The sequence below is a fragment of the Alosa pseudoharengus genome, unplaced genomic scaffold (assembly GCF_046254945.1).
Source record: "Alosa pseudoharengus isolate Yale_2024_CS ecotype anadromous, Long Island Sound unplaced genomic scaffold, YU_APseudo_1.1 YU_APseudo_1.1_scf_8, whole genome shotgun sequence".
NCBI classification, from domain to species: domain Eukaryota; kingdom Metazoa; phylum Chordata; class Actinopteri; order Clupeiformes; family Clupeidae; genus Alosa; species Alosa pseudoharengus.
The window spans coordinates 40,718,578-40,737,924 of NW_027468870.1; the positions used below are offsets into that span (position 1 = coordinate 40,718,578).

General features: G+C 41.0%; 1 protein-coding gene across 1 annotated transcript in view; it reads left to right on the forward strand.

The window, feature by feature from the left end:
• The first annotated feature begins 839 nt into the window (after window positions 1-839).
• LOC143111315 (basal body-orientation factor 1-like) overlaps window positions 840-19,347 on the forward strand; it is a 151,623-nt gene continuing 133,115 nt past the window's right edge. The window contains exons 1-2 of the mRNA XM_076273522.1: window positions 840-883; window positions 1,099-1,351. Of these exons, the coding sequence (XP_076129637.1) occupies window positions 843-883; window positions 1,099-1,351 (294 nt within the window). The 5' untranslated portion in view covers window positions 840-842. The remainder of the gene's footprint in view (window positions 884-1,098; window positions 1,352-19,347) is intronic.

Here is a 19,347-nt window from a genome sequence, read left to right on the forward strand (position 1 = left end):
ACCTGTTGCCTTTCACCATCCACTTTTTTAACTATTGGCATGCCATCTCCTTTTCCCTCTTTCTTTTTCTATTTTTAGCCCCCAACAGCTATTTTGCTTTATCCATCATTTTCCATAGACAACTCACTACTCGTTCACGGCGCCCCCGTTCCCTATTCTATGTCAAAATTATATGATGGAATCTTATGATAGGGCGCCTACTCTAGTCTGTTAGTCTTCTAAAATGTTAGGCTATAGCATTGAGGAAATGCAGAAATGATTTAGAAACGCACAACCCCAGCTACATAAAGAAAACATTAAAAAAAATGCTTTTTCAAAAAGCCTTTTTGCCCTCATGGTACTGTGCCCCTATGCGCCACATAGTGCACACCCATTGTTTCTGCCACTGGTTTATACCCTTCCTAAATGCCTTCTTTACATGATTACGGTGTAAGAGTTCAAAGTTATAAAAATTACCTGAGCCCATTTATTTAGGCTATGTTTCAATTTAAATACATAGTGAACTGCCTTGTTTAGTAGGTCCTAGGCCTTGTGCGCACAGGATTGTGGGTGTTCCGAGCACGCAAAGGATACACACGGATCCTCGAAAATTCGGCAAAAGGACAGCCTTTGTAGAATTTGGCCTTTGAATGGATGCTTGACGTTGGAACAGTAGCCTACTTCGGCGGGACTTGATGATTTAACATCCTTCAAATAGCAGCCTTGAAGAATGCCACTTTAGACTTTGAGAAACAGCCTATGGAAACAGCCCGACTGTAATCGTCCTGCGTTGCTGTGGCAACACAGGTAAACAAAAGGTTACTTGTAAACGTTAAGTGTCTTCTTCATCACACTCAAGGACCATGCTTAAGAAGAAAGGGAAAAAAGGAAGGAAGGGGAAAAGGTGAGACTTTTTGAATTATTCTAACGTTAGCTGATGCACAAATATATACAAACCTATGCTACGCGTGAAATATTAACGTTAGTAACGTAACGCTATCGTTAGATAGATCTTACTTTAGCTAGATTGACTTTTCTAACAACCCATTCATGCATTATGCGTGTCTACCGAAATAAGTTGCTGTTATTGTTAATTTTTTTTCGTTCACTTTGTTGCAGTAAAGGTAAAAAAGAGGGAAAACAGGAGTCAAAAGGTGAAAGAGAGTCTGAAATCGAGAGGGCGAAAGCAAATGCTGCTCTTTGGGAAACCAGGCTGGGTATCACCGAGAGCTCACGCTTGGAGTACCGTGAGGCCGCCCGCAGACTTGCCCGTGCTAATGAAGAACTCACAAATCAACAGTACCGCGCAGAAAAAGAGACTGTCGATATCATTGCATTCTTGAAGAAGAAAGAAGCCGAAAAAGAAGCCAAGGTAGCTTCATGTCAATTCACAGTGAGAACTGACTACAGTACCGATGGTGTCTATAGTAACGTTAGAGTAGATTAGAAGAGTTGAGTGTAGAAGTCTTCGGTCTTTAAAGTTATTGTGTCGTTTAAGAATGTGAAGAGGCAACATGGACGTGCCGCGAGGTCAGAACCGGCAATGTGCATTCACAAATGCAAATTTATTTAGAATATTTCTCTTTTATTTTATAGAGCTCACCAATCCCGCCCCTCCTCCGAGAGAGCTTAGTTTCCCATTCATTTCTCCAATCGACATCTGGAGAGGGAGTTAAGTCAAAGATGGTTGATTACGAAGATACTTCATGAGAGGCCATTTCCTGTCCCTGGAAATTTATGCAAATAGGGTAGCAGTACACGCCCCCGCACATTTATGCAGTGATCGGCTCTCTTTTTAACATTGAGGTCTATGGCAGAATCCAAGAATTTCCCAGAATTTGTCAAAGCCTTATTTTTCTAAGCAATGGATGCACATTTCGGACACGGTATCATGATCTCCAAACCCTCCTCCCTATTTCAGTAGAATGTCGTGATAGTATGACCCTCCAGTCGGGAGAACATTAATGAAGGTGTACACCAAGTTTATTTTGTACTCTGGCTTGTCTGGCGTGGAACTGAGGCGTTCAAACGTAAGTCATACGTCAGTGACACGCCCCTGTGCAGGCGGGAACTGAACCAGAGCCCGTCTCTGACTGAACTCCACTTTGCCCTCATAGACATGAACTAGGACGACCCATCTTGCTACGCATTCATTATCTTTGGTTAAGTCATTAAGAGAAGAGTGACCTTCGCAGGAAGGGCATCATAACAAAGGGACACCAGACCCTCTTGTAACAGCTGTAGGCCTACATAAGGCTTGGAAATAATAATAAAATAGTTTCGGAAAAATAAGGCAGAAAAACGACAAGTTTCCTTGATGAAAAAATCATCTTCTCATGTGATTTCTGCTACAGTGATACTGAAAACGTTAATAGCCTAGTTGTTGATTTTTTTGCTGTAGCCTAAGTGTAAAGCTAGCCTCGTGAGCCCATCCTGATCTCGCGAGCTTCAGGGTTTCACTCGCAGATCAGTCTGGATACTATCCTAGCGTTCATGGGCTTCGTAAAAACCTTTCTCCGAGTGAAAACATCATCATTCCGCGTCATTCACGTCACGTAATGTGTGAGTCAGAGGTCGGAAACTGGGGCTAGATTTTGCTAACAGAGTTGCCCAGTTAGGGGCTCGTCATCACTTTTGTCGTCACGTTGTAGTTCGTTTGTAGTCCATGTGGCCTTTTATGTCCAACAGTTTTAATGTGATCTTGGGAATTTTTTATCACTTTTTTATCACTTGAAAAGCTGCATATCTTTCTTTCACGAGCATCTTACACTATATTTTAAGCAAATACAGTTGTTTGTTTAGGATTAGTGAGTGTATGTTTTAACCTTTGTTGTGGCATCCGTGTTTGTCACACATTCGATGGCAAAGCACTTGAACACTTGCTGTCGGAAAAACAAAGTAGCCATGGGGGCGGTCCTTGTCATTCCGAGGTGCTCTGAATGCACCATTTCCATTAAAGAGAATTTGGAGCAGTTCACCAAACGAACGTCCAATCAGCTTTGGCTTTGAGGCGGGTTGAGGTGTGACGCAACGAACAACATGACGGCATCCACAGAGATGAGCACAGGGGGTCAGGATTTGAAGGGTTAGCTTCAGCCACTTAGCATGGCATTTGGCCGCCGACATTTTTGAAAACATGGCGTTACATGGTTGCAACTTCCGGCACCAGTTTTTACATGCTGATTGGTAGATGACAGCTCATGCACGAGTTTAGTGTTGGGCACGAGCGTCCTCGCGCGTCCATGTTGGTTTGCATTTCTGGAAGACGACAAATAAAACAACTAACTACTTGGATTAAGCTACTGATACTTAATGCCTACATGGTTTAGGCTGTATTACCGGACTTTGTGGTAAATAAAAGAAAAATGTTAATGTTGTCATATTAGGCTATTATTTGCCGTATATGCGGGGTGCCAAGTAATTACCTTAAAGTAACTGACTATGACCATACACTTTGGCAGCTGCATAGCAATGACCTATATCCAATTATTAGCCTACTCATTGCGTTGTGTATGAAGACTATTTTAAAACGCACAGGCTGTAGTTCTGTAGAACGCAACGTCTGGATCATACCCTGTCTCCCCAAGTGATTTAAAACGAAACAAATGTCAATGACTTATTTTGTTTGCTTTCTTGCAACATTGACATGATTAGGCTATGCATTTGATTTAAATGTTCAGGCTGCCAGTCGAGGCAAAAGCCAAATGTCCAACAACAGTTGCAGACTCTATGCCTGCTCGAACCACAATACCCGAGGGATGTGCGCTTCTATCGGAAGTTTAACTTGCGTTGGCTTCATTTCGTCTGCCTGCAAATGTAGCCTAGGCTTAACAAGCTGCAAATTCACACTGGGTGCAGCAAAAATCCCAGCTATCCACACGTTTCTTACATACCATGTCTACTTAATTAATAGTCATTTTCGTTGGATAGCCTATTGCGTAATAGGCCTACAACCTGTCCAAATAGTATTTAGGGATCATTATTTGTGAAGCCTAAAGTGACACAATATTGATTCGCATCTTTATTATCACATATGAACATCACATTAAATAACCTAGGACTTCAGAGACAGGGCAAACTTTACCACCATTCCCAAAATTTTATCCCAACCAATTAAATGAATTTGCGCTTATAACGAGGTGAAGCACGTTCCCGAACAACTTCTTTTCCTCTGATGGAATGTCCAATCTTCATCAACGACATACCGTTGTACCTTACGTTGTCTCCGTCTGTAACGTGGAATCTAATAGGCTAATTCTAGCTGGTGCCGGAAACGAACACCCATGAAACGCCATTTTCGTAAAGATGGCTGCGGTCAATTTCATGTTTTTTTGGCTGAAGTAGCTAGCCTAGCATGGGCCATTGAAATGAATGGGGGCGGGACTTAGTCACTCTCTCCAGTTATATATAATACCTCCATGGTCGATAACCAACAAAGGTAGTGATAGACAGATGGTTTATCCAATCAGCTAACCAGTATTTCCGCCCCTTCCCAAAAGTTCTTCAATGAAAAGTTCCCAGATGGATATGCGGAGCAAATCCATCTGGCGGAGTCAGGTTAGTGTAAAGCAGCCTTTCTCAAACTTCTTTGACTTGAGGCCCGGTCATGGCAGACTTTGGAGTCATTGGGCCCACCTACTGTACACGCACCCCCCCCCCCCCAATCAAATTATTATGCTTATCAATTTCACAATTACTATTATGCTATATTGTCGTATGCACTTGCAATTGAAAGCAGTCAATGTTTAAAGTGTTAACATTGTTCACAAAGTTTGTGAAAACATGCACATCAGACGACTGCTTTACTAATGTGAGATATAATAATTACAATCAGGGTTCTAAATTAACTTTTTTGATCACCAGCCGTTTGGTCGTGACGTATGTCTGGCTCAAACTAGTGCACAATCTCAGCGTCATCGTTCCCAGCCACTCCCTCTGTTTGCTGATTGGACCTGCAGATTTTTGCAGGAGAAAACCCGTGAATATACTGCAGACCCAGACGACGTACTGAAGGGAAAATTGAGCGGAAGTACGTAGGAGGGCGGAGCCAGGCTATTTTCAAACTGCACATTTCGAACATTTATAGCCTAACTTTAGTTTAACATGCTTCTTTTTTAATGTCAGACAAGAAGATGACTAACTTCCTACCGTTTCCATTGAGTAAATTCAACTTTTATGATGAGCTAAACAGTTTTCATCAGACGGCCACACATCGGTCCTGACAGCCTCGGTATCCATCTTGATTTCAGCGAGTAACGAGCCGACAGTTGCGGGAACAGTGGCATAAACATTTCCATAACAACGGTCATCTCTACCAATCAAAGGCTCTACTTTTACCGGCTTTTACACGTTAGGATTTTGGATAGTGTAGTACTTTTCCATTAAATCGCGAATACATTTTTTTTTCTCAAAACAAGGTTAATGCCCCATTAACTTTTGGCGTCTACATGGGCATGTATAATCGTTTAGTCACGTCATAGCTGGTTTTAAGTCTACCATAGATGGTTACGATTTTATGGCTTATACTCCACTTGACAATGGAGAAATTGTATTGAATTTTTACTTCCGGAATCGGCGGTGGGCGGGACTGTGGAACTCTATTAGCCTGGAAGCCAGCCCGAATTTAACCCCAGCTGCCAGAATCACAAAACTATAGCTTAGATACAGTAGATAGTCCGGCTTCATATAGACATTTAAACTAAACCGTTGCACAAAGCAGTTTAGTTTATGACTATCTTAAGCAAAGATTACTTTTATACTCTTTGTCTTAAGTAGAACTATGGTGCAATGAATTCTGGTTAAAATAAGACTCTTTTCAAAATAAAAAACATGACCGCCTGAGTAACCACATCTAATCAACTCAGCTCAATTTTACCCAAGCAGAACATGCTTGTCTTTAGGTCAAACAAGGTGCAGAGGGCAGTACTGTATGTCTTTAAATTGACACTTCAGCTATGTTATTTTCACCTTCTACAATTTATAGACTAGGTATGATTTTGTGGAATCTTCTTGACTGTAGCATTCTATAACTGTTACTAATTGTAACTGATTGTTACCAGGGTAACATAGTATCTTAGACCTAAGTTAAATTTAAAGAAATTTGGTCTCTGCATTTATCCCAATCCGTGAATTAGTGAAACACACAGTGAGCACACAGTGAGGTGAAGCACACACTAATCCCGGCGCAGTGAGCTGCCTGCAACAACAGCAGCGCTCGGGGAGCAGTGAGGGGTTAGGTGCCTTGCTCAAGGGCACTTCAGCCGTGCCTACAGGTCGGGTTCGAACCGGCAACCCTCAGGTTACAAGTCCGAAGCACTAACCAGTAGGCCACGACTGCCCCAGTATAAAATGTATTGCCAAAAAGCATTGTTACCATAGAGCAGGGGTGTCAAACTCATTTTGGTTCAGGGGCCACATACAGCCCATCTGATCTCAAGTGGGCCGGACCAGTGAAATAATTGCAAAACATCCTTTGACAACTCCAAATCTCCAGCTTAGTTTTTTTCAGTAGGCTATGCTTTACCCTTCAGCCTACATTTGTAGCCTACATAATGACAAGGGATATATTAGATTATTACACATTTATTCAGAGAGGCCAATGAAATTGAAATAAAATGCATTTCACTCTCATAAACAACTGGTTTATTTTTATAGTTGAGTGGATAGGCCTACATTTTTACATCTGACCACCTGAACCAACTCACCACACTAAACTCAAGTGGGAGCTATGAAGAAAGTTAACATCCTGCCTTAAAAATGTAAATGTGCAAATGTATGAAAAATAAAATGAATTTAACAAACATAAGTTAGCAGTGCATGAGCAATACAATCAACTGATACGATTAGGTTACATCAGATCAAATAATTTTGTAGGCTAGGTGGCGGTGCTGTGTAATAGGCTATCCACCATAAAGGCCAGATCCTGCACCCATTCCGGGCATTTAAATTGCTACTGGTCTGCCTTTTTTCTCCAAGAACTGTCCAATTTCCTCTCGTAGTTCAAAGAAACGCTTGAGTACGGCACCTCGGCTTAACCACCGTACTACAGCTAAGAAAACAGTCAAACTGACGGTGAGTCAGACCTCGCGACCTGATTAAATTTACAGTTTGCACAACCACACTTTAACATGATCCAAGTTTAGTGTTTTACAACACAACACTTCCTGGTGCAAAATACAATAAAATGCCCAAACATCTTGTCCTCCGTTTGCAGGCTGCACTTTGTCTCTGAATTTTGTCGCAACGCCTGCTTTTCTCCCGACAATGTAGCCAAACTGACAGCACAGGACCAGTCAACTTTTTTTTTTGTTTTTTGGCTGCGCCTAGCGGCTGAATTGAGCATTTCGGTTATTTCTTTGAAAATTCATAACTCCTCACAGGAATGGGCTAGAGATTTTTTGTATTCTCTACAAGTTAAACCATCTAGCGGGCCGCATCCGGCCCGCGGGCCGTATGTTTGACACCCCTGCCATAGAGAAATAATCTAAACACAAATTTCCTTACTTTTTGTGCTAAGTTTAGATCATCTGTTTACTTGCTAAGTTCAGTAAGTTAGTGTTAATTAATGTGAATGAACGACAAAGTACTTTCACACCGGTGATTTCAGAGTAGCAAGAGGATCTTCGATTTTGGTCGGTTGGTGTGTTTTGTTTTTAACTGGCTGCAGCTTAAGTTAGAGGAGTGTTGACCCCACCCATATCATGGCGCTTTACAGAATGTAGGCAATCAGAGAAAAAGGAAAGAAAGGAAGAAAAGAAAAGAAAGAGAGAGGCCCATGGGTAACAGGGACAAGGAAAAACTCCCTAGAATTGGAGATACATATAGGAAGAAACCTCGAGCAGATCCACGACTCAAGGGCCTGACCCATCTGCCTAGGGTCAATACAGGACAGTCAGGTCTGTATACATGACAAATGCATATGATAGTCAGGTGTAGAGAATAAGACATGGTGTTAAAAAGCACTTGAGCAGAAAGTTACAAGAGGTGGGGTGATTACGTATCTGGTTTGATAATTCATTAATCCTGATTTAGTGACAGAAAGTTCAAATAGTCCAGCATTGGATTTGTCCAGGGGAAGGGAGTTGTAATGGGGCATGTGGTGGGTCGGCAGACAGGCCAGGAATCCGGGCAGAATTGTCATAGGCAGGTGATGGGTCGCTAGGCTGTACGGGCCAGGAATCCAGATAGGGGGACAGTAATAGGGCAGTCAAGGATGGGACTTCAGGTGAGATGGGTGAGAGGAGGGCCAACACATGGATGGTTGATGACTGGTGATATACCTCACAAGTGAGGTACAGTAAGGGGAAAAAAGAGAGATGTACAGAAGGGGAGAGAGGATGGGGGGGGTTGTACGGCGTGACACATGAAAAGTCCATGACAGCACTATGCTATAGCAGCATAACTAAGGCATGGTGAGGGGTAGTCGGCACCAGCGCAGGTATGGTCAGTGACCACCATCGCACGCGCAACTGGGGTGCCAGTCACACGAGGACTCAGCAGGGTGGTCCATTCCAAAAATCCCTGAGGTGGGTGAAGTTCCACACCGCACCATACCTAACTATGGGAGGCAGTAAAGAGGTATGTTTTAAATCTAGACTTAAAAATAGGGAGGGTGTCTGCTAGTCGAATTGAGGAAGGAAGATTATTCCAGAGGAGGGGTGTGCGATAGCTGAAAGCTCTGCCTCCTACTGTAGTTTTTGAGATTCTTGGAATTACAAGAAGGCTAGTATTCTGTGATCGTAGCAGTCTAGGTGGGTTATATGGGACTAGGAGATCTTTAATATATTCTGGTGCCTGGTCATTAATGGCTTTGTATGTTAGAAGTAATATTTTGAAGTCAATGCGACTTTTAACAGGCAGCCAGTGTAGAGATGCCAGGATAGGGGAAATATGTTCATATTTTTTAGTTCTAGTGAGTGTGCGAGCAGCTGCATTTTGAATAAGCTGTAGGCTCTTTAGACAGGTGTTATTGCAGCCAGCGTATAGAGCATTGCAATAATCAATCCTTGAGGTGACAAAAGCATGGATTAATTTCTCAGCGTCTGGTAAGGATAAAGACTTCCTTATCTTTGAAATGTTCCTTAAGTGATAAAATGAAGTTTTGGTAATCTGTTTTATGTGATTACTTAGTGATAGGTCTTGGTCAATTGTAACTCCTAGATTTTTAACACTTGTGGATGAGGATAGTCGAAGATCAGTAAATGTAGCCTGTGATGAGGATAGGATATCCCTCGTCTTTTTAGGACCTAAAACCATGACTTCTGTTTTATCGGAGTTCAAAAGCAGGAAATTATTTGTCATCCATGTCTTTATGTCTCTTATACATGTGTCAAGTTTGGCTAACGGAGTTAAGTCAGGTTTTATGGAAAGGTATAGTTGTGTATCGTCTGCATAAGAATGAAATTTAATGCCATGTTTCCTAATTTCTGAGCCTAGAGGAAGCATATAGAGAGAAAATAACAGGGGCCCTAGTACTGAGCCTTGAGGCACCCCATATTTTACCATAGTCTGGGTAGACGGTTTATTGTGAACCTGTACAAATTGTCTGCGGTTAGAAAGGTATGATCTAAACCAGTGTTTCCCAAAGTCTGGGTCGCGACCCACAGGTGGGTCGCAGGAGATTTTATTTGGGTCGCCAGCACAATTTATGTTGTGATACCATTTGTCATTTGATATCAGGAAAGCTAACAGTTTTCTATTAGGATGTAGTTTGTTAACTACCACAGTCACGGTTTTGTCATAAAAGCTCATAAAAACTGGGGGATGAACGCAGCGCAGAGGGGGTGCCAGAGCATGGATATCTACCTCTCAAAATGAAACCGTTATGTGGGCGCCTGCCATGTAGCCTACCTCGCAGTTGCAAACTAAGGGACATGAATCCGCCTATTTGCACGAACATTAACAGATGCCAGCTCCTCAACTTTACTGATTAAAATCTAGTGACCGTGCTGTCAACTAAAGCAGACATCAATAGACCGGACATAAGGCCGTTCAATTTGCATGTAGATAGTTTCGATTGTAGATGCAATCTTTAAAGTTAATAGCAACCTCCTCACATTCTTATTTCTGATTTAAAATGCACAACAGTGCATTATATTAGGCTACAATTTAAATGGATATTTTAAACACTATTCCTCTCGTTTTCTACCTCTAACTCCAAAGTAATTGCTATTGCGTAAAAGCCTCTTGTTCTGATAACGACTATACAATATAATACAATACAACAATACAACATAACGACTTGAGTTATTTGCTGTTTACATCGGAATTGACGTCCACAGTGTTATGGACCCATTTGTCTGCAACGCAACGTAGCCTACAACATTTTTTAATGCGCATTACATACAACATATCTTTTCAGTAGTTATTTCCAACTTTTCACGCTGATGGTGCTCAAAATGCAACACAACCGTGTTCAAAGCAGGATCTATCTATCTAGATCCTATAGCAATGTATGGTTGGGGAAGGCATAGAAAAGTAGGAGAATCTGTGGCCTAAAACAATATTGGTGGTTGCAGGGTATTTGAAGTGAAATGGGTCGCGATGGTCTGTCATTTTTAAAAAGTGGGTCCCCAGTAAAAAGTTTGGGAAACACTGATCTAAACCAAGCGAGTGCTGAGTCTTTAATGCCTATCGAATGTTCAAGCCTGTGGAGTAGTACATTGTGGTCTATGGTGTCAAAGGCAGCACTGAGGTCCAGGAGGACCAATATTGATTATCGGCAGCGATGAGGAGGTCATTAAAAACTTTTAACTAAGGCTGATTCAGTACTGTGGTGAGCTCTGAAACCAGACTGATATAATTCTTGGATTTTATTCATATGCAAGAAGGTACCAATTTGTTTCGACACTATTTTTCTAGTATTTTTGACAAAAAAGGGAGATTAGATATAGGCCTATAGTTGGCCAGGTTAGGTAGGCTTTTTGAGGCATGGCTTAATAACAGATAACTTAAACGACTGTGGTACATGGCCTGATAGTAGTGAGTTATTTATAATCTGGAGCAGAGCATTGTCCAAGAAAGGGAGAGCAGTCTTCAGAAGATGGGTAGGAATAGGATCTAGTAAACTAGTTGTAGATTTTGATGAAGAGATTGTGGAAGTGAGGTCTAATATGTCGATAGGTGTAAATGAATTTATCGTTGTTCGTCTCATCTGTGATTCAATTATATTTTCGCTACCGTTCAGCAATGGAGTATGAATATTTGGTGAGACTGATTGGTTATTAATCTTATCTCTAATTGTTTTAATTTTGTCATTGAAAAAGTTCATGAAGTCATTACTGTTTAGGCAAATAGGGATAGATTCGGTTACTTCGGTGTGGCTCTTCGTCAGGCGGGAGATTGTGGTAAAGAGAAATTTTGTATTGTTTTTGTTTTCTTCGATCAGCGAGGAATAGTAGGTTGACTTAGCTTCGTTGAGTGCTTTTTTGTAGGTGATAAGGCTATCTTTCCATGCTTGGCGAAAAACTTCCAATTTAGTGGTACGCCATTTTTGTTCAAGTTTACGCGCTGTTTGTTTGAGTGTTTTTGTCTGTGTGGTATACCATGGAGCACGCCTTACTTGTTTTCTTATTCTCTTTTTGAGTGGTGCTACTGAGTCAAGGGTTGAGCGTAATGAGTTCATCACATTATCAGTTAACAAGTCGACCTCGGCTGGATTAAGGAAAGGGCCTTCTGATAGGCCTACCACATGAGTCCGGAATGGGGCAGGCGTAAGCGAAATTTTTTCTAGAAAGTCTGCATTAGTTTTTTCAGATAAGCCGCGGCTGTAGTATTCAGCTAAATTAGGTACTGCATGTTGTAATGTCATTGTAAAAGTAATTAGATGGTGGTCAGTTAAGGTCGGGTGTTGTGGCAAGATTGTTAACTGCTCTATGCTTATGCTGTATGACAAGACTAGATCAATAGTATGGTTATCTCGGTGCGTGGGTGAATTAACATTTTGGCAGAACCCGACATGGTCAATTAGGGATTGAAATGCAATTGTGAGACAATCGTTCACATTATCCATATGAATATTAAAATCACCCAATATAAGTATTTTTCCTGTTTGGGTAGTTAAAGTAGAAAGGAAATCAGAAAATTCCTCTAAGAATTCAGTGTAGGGGCCAGGAGGTCTGTACAATGTGACCACAGTTACAGGCTGATTAGTTTTCCAGTCTGGCGGTAAAAAATTGAGGACTAGAACTTCAAAAGATTTAAACTTGTGTGTGAGCTTGGGAGATGTGAGAAGACTAGATTGATAGATTGTAGCTACTCCACCTCCCCTGCCAGTGTGGCGTGGTACATGATAATTCAAATGGGAGGGAGGTGTGGCTACATCGTCGATTCTACTAACTTCTCCCTGAGTTTGAAGTTCATAAGTAACCATTGATAGCGTCTGGTCTGATCTGTATGTGCCTTCTGTCAGAACACTTTCTACCGTTAGCCTGCTAGCTTCGATAAGCTAGAAAAGTTCCTGTATTTGCTAACGTCATACTGTAGTTTTAACTAGGGATCGACCGATATGTTTTTTTCAGGGCCGATACCGATATCAATTATTACCAAAACAGGAGGCCGATAACCGATATGTAAAAACCGATATTTTAGTTGTCAAAAAGGGGGGTAGATAGTAGCCTAGGCTATGGCGATATGCTGAAAATTTTCATTCAAAAGCATTTAATTATGCTAACTTTTCTTTCTTCTTTTGATACACAATTGTCTATCAACTTCCATCACAAGTGTAAATCCTGTTGTTATGTTAATCCAAGAGCTGACTGATAGCAATTATTTCCATAGGCATACACAATGGGCTATGTGCTTGTAAGGGACCTGTCACAAAGAGGATGCTATGCCATCGTGTATGTGAGTGCACGAAAGAGGGATAGGGAGAGGAAGAGGTGCATGCGTGATGGCAAGTGTTATGGTTTAATAGTTTAACAAAATTATTCTTAACCAAAGATTCTACAGCGCTATGCTCATTCTTAAAAGATGCATTCAATCCAAAGCCATAGTTATCTTTATAGTTATTGTTCTTGGTGTGAATGACCCTGTGTAAGGTATCTAATTTTTTTAGTCTAAAATAAAGGCTTGTCCACACCAAGTCCGATTTTTCGGACGAAATATTCACAGGAAATTAAAGAAGGTTATTGTATTGTAAGCTTAATTAGTCTGTACACACCAAGGATGAAATCCGTGACATAATGGGTGATCTTGCTGCCCACAGTCTCATTAAAAGGCCTATATGCCAAAGTCATAAAGAGTTTATGTTACATCAGACTCTCCCAGGTGTGAACTTTTCATCACAGACAACTTTCCCCACCTCTTACCAACTCCCAATAATTTCACATTAAAAAAGAATGTAATCTCACTACAACAGTGAACAGAGAGCTTTCTTGCAACGATGTGCAAGAAAAGAAAACTGACATTCATTCACGGAAATAAAAGTTGCATATCACGTTAGTTTAGAATAGGCCATTGCATTTGAACCCATAGTAGGATGCCACGTCAGTGTTCAAGAATAATACAAAAAAGAACGGATATTTCTAAAAATGCAGTGTTTTTTTATTTCAAATACTGTATAACAAAAAAAACTGCAAACAGAAAGTGCAAGTCTTTTATCTCTTTCCAGACACCTGTGCAAGCAACCTAAGCATATAAATAAAATCATTATAAAAACATTAATACAAATGATAAAAACAAACAAAAAAGCATAAAAACAGGTATAAAAAATGTGTGTGTTTCACACCAAATAAAAATATTTTCCTCTCATAAATTTAAACCTGGCAAACTTACAAAAAAAAACAACATTGGAGTTTTACATAAAAATTTCAAAGGCCATGGCTTGAATGTGGTCAGAGATAAAGTCCAACTGTAAATGTAATCTTTGAGTATGAATAAAAGTTTATGAAGGGGGTAAATTTACCCATCTAATTTGCACATTATGACGTCACTGGATGGCAACCACTTCAAATTATGCACCTTTTAGTAGATACTGGATGTTGAACATATTTGAGCAGTTTTAAGCCCTACTTTCTTTTTTTGTCATTTCACCCACATAACAAATTAACAGGAAACAGTAAAATGTAAACCAACAAGAGTAAACTATCACTATAACCACAAACCCTATGCTACTATACAATGAAGTAGCCTGGTCAAATGAAAGCATACTAACGGGATGTATATCTGCCTGGTATGGGAATTGCACTGCTCACAACTGCAGAGCAATTCAAAGGGTGGTGAAGACAGCTCCGAAGATCTGTGGCTGTGAGCTCCCTGGTTTACAGAACATCTTTGAGGATCGGTGTGTGAAAAAAGCAGTTATGGCCCTTTCCATTAGACTTGTAAATCCGTCGCCCGAGTTGAAAAATGTAAATTACCCAGCTTTCTTGCGGCATTTCACACAGACACGCCCCCTTTACCTTGGAGTACTTGAAGGTACCCCGAGGTGGACGTATGACCTTACGACAAACATGGCTGCGCCCATAGTCGAGATGAGATGACATGTATTTTTTTTGCATATGTACTGTGTTGGTCATTTTAATGTTGATGCAATGCTCTTACACACTAGATTACATTGATGCTTCAATCCGGTCACCAATTCATGCATTGCAAGGCAGGCACGGCGCCAGGATTCCAGTTTTGGATGGGCCAGACCAATTGTGGGTGGGCCTTAAAAAAAACTTTATCAAATCACTGTTTAACCTAATAAAAATGACTGACTAATATACTGTTATATTATTTGTGCTTACATAATAGAGATTTGAATAGATTGATGCTCTTTAAATAGTTTGTTGCATTGTAAAAAGGACGGACGTACCTATCCTCGATCACTGTCCTTGGTTCTGACCAAATAAGAGCGCTTTGGAATCTCCATTACGCACCATACCTGCTGGCTGTGCTTTAGCGCATCTCTCGAATAGACCTAAGGCCTATAGGCTGTAAAAGTGGGAATCTAATATTTCCCCCAAACATAGTTTAGTTCTGCTTGTATAACATGAAGTCGGATATTTCATTTGTTTTAGGGTTTCAACAATACAGATCAATCACACTGCCCGATAGTTTCAATCAATATGCAGGGCAGTTGAAAACATTCGGGGCTTAGCCCATAGAGTCTAAACGGTTTTCATAATTCCCATTTTGCCTGACTTACTGCTCACTTTTCATAAATGAATCCACTGACTCAAGCCTCATTTGCACCACATTTATTAAATATTATGGACAATAAAATTTTGACAATTAGAGGATGTAATGACTTATGTAATGAGTTATCTTGACATTTTCTGTTTGCTAGAAACGAACTATATAGCCACCTAGCAGAGTGGCTTTTAAATAGCAATATGCATTATATGGTTTGTTATGCTTAGCTTAGGGAGAAGGGAACATTGAAGACTCACTAATTCGAACTAGGCAAAGCAGGCCACCACTGTTTGGCCAGCTCCAGACTGTAGGCAAGAGGCTGATAACAAACCTGAACTTGTAGGCTAGTCTAAATGACGAGAACAGGATAACTCCACCACCACCTTGTTATTGATGACTTCATGATTTCCTTGTAACGTAGGCCTATACCAAATATTAAATGCAAACAATGACATGCCCAACCTCGCGCGTGCACGTAGCCTACGTTCCAAATTATGTGTTATGGAAGGTAACGTTCATGTTAAATCTGTTGCATGAAGAAGAGTGAGTTCACCCGTGTCCGCTTGTATGTTAAATACGTCCATCTCATCTCAAAGTTTCAATGCGCGATCGGAATAATGGTTTCATATTTGTTAGTCAACTGTACAAAATACATTCGGGGCTGAAGCCCTGGCAAAATCAGCTGGCTACTAGGCCTACCCCTCGGGCACAGAACTTGTTCATTGACAACGTCATCTGTCATGTAAAACATGCTCCAATAGAGCTCATAAAGATCAATCACACCCATTAGGCCCTTTAATGCAAATCGGATCAACGATCACAATATCAACAAGCTGCATTGCAAAAAAAAAAAATTTCAGAAGCCATTATTAAGCCATAGAGATGTGCTAGGTGTTATGGATCTCAGCTATCCTTCATCTCCTGGTTGCAGCGATACAACGAGACCGTTTGTGCACGTTTAAGGTACCTAAACAACGAATATAATAAAAGTTGTTTTTTTTTTAAAGAAAAGTTTTGGGTGGGCCTGTTGAAAAGTGGGTGGGCCTAGGCCCATCCAGGCCCACCCGTAGCGCCGTGCCTGTTGCACGGTCTTGCTGTGCGTGCAATACAATGTAACAATTTGTTTTCCAGCCGTTTAGCTAGAGGCTACATGTAGCACAAAACAATAACAATGACTAGCCTCCTGCTAATGCCCCTCGTGGCTCGAGAGGAACACGTTCCTTTAGCAACTCATTCGTACGAGTCTAATGGAAAGGGCCATTAAAATCATTAAAAACCCCAGCCATCCCAATAACGGTCTTCTCCAGCTGTTGCCTTCTGGTATACAATACCGCAGCCTCAGAGCCAGGACCAGGGCAATCCGGCTAATAAACACCTCCTAAAATCACTATTTGTTAAGCGGCTGTAGGTCAAAAGAAGTACAAGACCTAAGAATTTTGCTCTTTTTTATGTTGAATATAAATTGCAACAATGAAGAAATCTGAATATGAATCTGAATCAAATCAGTTCCTATCGCGGGTGACTTTGTAGTTCTTCAGAGCCCTATTTTTACTACCCCTGCTGTCTGTACCACATCCGTTATACTAACGGACACTATCATCATGATTACCACTGGCACCTCCAGCTATGTTGGGCAGAGGGTCGAAATAAGCATGGTATGCTTAGTGGACACTGTCGTCAATAGACAATCTCCAAAATCTCCAAAAGGCAGATATTCTCCTTCAGAATAGGTGAAAAACAGACCCAATAACAGACTTCATCACACATGAACTTTTTTTCCAACATTTGGTGTATTTCTGCTTCAATTTGTGCAAAAATATGGCCTGCATTGCTCCATGACATCAAATCAGTAATGCACATCTTCTTCGTGTTCCTTGCGTGTAATACAAGTACTTCCTCAAAACTTGTGCAGCGAATTTGGGCTTGAATCGAAGCTGGATGTCTGACAACTAGTGGTGGAGAGTACAAATAAGATTTTTCACCGTACTTGGATCTATCGTCTGTTTTAATCAGTGTTGCATGACCGCTTACTACTACTGGGTGATTTTAATATTCATGTATGCTGCCCAGATAAACCAATGGTAAAAGAGTGCTGTGAATGCATTTGGTCTCACTCAACATATTGATCAAGCCACCCACTTACTAGGTCATACCCTTGATCTTGTTTTGTCTTATGGTTTTTCTGTAGGTAATATTATGGTTGAGGAAACGTCTTTCTCTGACCATTTACCTGTTTTATTTAACTTTGTCATCTCTAACCCTGTGCAGGCGGCTAAAGCTACTGGCCGCTACTCGCGCTGTATAAATTCTCAGTCAGCAGCTCAGTTCTCTGACTTTTTTGTCAAAGAGGCCATTGCTACTATCATGTCCTCAGCCTCCTCTGCCTCATCCAGCCCAGATGATTTGGTTGCTCTTTTCCACTCCTCCTGCTCAGCCATTCTTGATATGGTGGCTCCTCTTTGTCACAAGCGTCCAAATTTTAAATCTCAAGTCTGGTTAGATGATGCCTCCCGCTCACTCAGGCAGGCCTGCCAGAGAGCTGAAAGGAAATGGCTAAAAGACCATCTTACAGTCTCCCATGACATTTTTAAATCTACTTTAGCATCCTTCCAGGCAGCCGCCAAAGCAGCCAGAGCTAAATACTTCTCTGATATTATTAATCAGCATGCTAACAGACCCAAAATTCTGTTTCACACTATTAATCAAATCACCAACCCTCCACACTGCCTTCACAAGTGCTGATGCTTGTGAGAAATGTAAGAAATTTTTCATTAATAAAATCGAAAACATCAGAGCACTGTTCTCTCCCCCTCCTCTGCCTTCCCCTCCAGTTAAGGTGTCTTCAGGCCCTTTATTTACTTTCAGTCACTTTGCTGATGTATCGCTAGCAGATCTCAAGGACATAGTCCTCTGTATGAAACCCACATCTTCCCCTGGTGATGTTGTCCCCTCTCCTATCTTGAAAGATGCCTTTAATGTGTTGGGCCCTTCCATACAGCTAGTTATCAACTCCTGTTTGACATCTGGTGCTGTCCCTGCCTGCTTTAAGCATGCGGTGGTCCAACCCCTGCTTAAAAAGCCCAACCTGGATGCAAATTCTTTGAATAATTACCGCCCCATCTCTAAACTCCCTTTCCTTTCCAAGGTACTGGAGAAAGTAGTGCTGGCCCAGTTGCTTCCCTTCCTGACTGAGCATAACATCCTTGAGCCCTTCCAGTCAGGTTTTAGAACACTCCACAGTACTGAATCGGCTCTGCTAAAAGTCACCAATAGGGCTGGGCGATAAAACGATAGCGATATGTATCGCAATAGACATGTAATCGATATCAATAAAAAATACGTTCGATAGAACATTCGATAGCCTAATTAAAAACACACCTCCCGCTTACGTTGTCCATAAATGAATAGGCTAAATATATCTGGTATTGTAGCTAGTATGTGCAACTCTACCAGAGTAGGCGATAGAAGTAGGCCTACCTCAACACAGACTCTCAATGAGTCCTTGCCCCGTGCACTCTCTCTCTCTCCCTCTCTCCCTCTCAACAGACGCATCCCTCCTCAGCATGTAATCCAAACATTCACAATCGTGCAAGACGACTGGCTAAATTGCTATTAAATCCGGTTAGCATCATTAACACGCTGCACGAATTTGTTAAAAACTGTTGCATTCAAATTGACTGCTAATTTCTAATCATCTCAATCCCGATGCAAATGGAAAAGTATTTTGCAAGACTCAAAGGGCCTGTCCCAAGGAGAAAAAGTATTCATTTGAAACTTAAACACACTTGGGGAAACTGAACAGTCTAACCAGTAGACTATGATAAACTAGCAAATTAAGCTACTTTGTTTACAATATTTCCAGGCTTCAACCAGTGCTGCTTTTCATTCAGACTTATGTGCACATTTATTTATTTGAGTGTTTTTTATGATTGTGTTGCTATTTCTTTTCCCTGTTTGCTTTGATTGATAACTGAGGTGATTAAAATCAGAGGAAGGTTAAGTTTAAAATAAGTGTTTAATTAGATTTTTTCCCCCCTTCTGGTCCTTATCTGAAATAGATTTAAAAAAAAATCAATAATTATCGATATCGACTGATATGAAATACTTATATCGTGATACAGTTTTCAGCCATATCGCCCAGCCCTAGTCACCAACGATCTGCTTCTCACTCTAGATTCAGGTCAAAATGCAATCCTGGTTCTATTGGACCTCAGCGCAGCGTTTGATACTGTGGACCACAACACCCTCCTT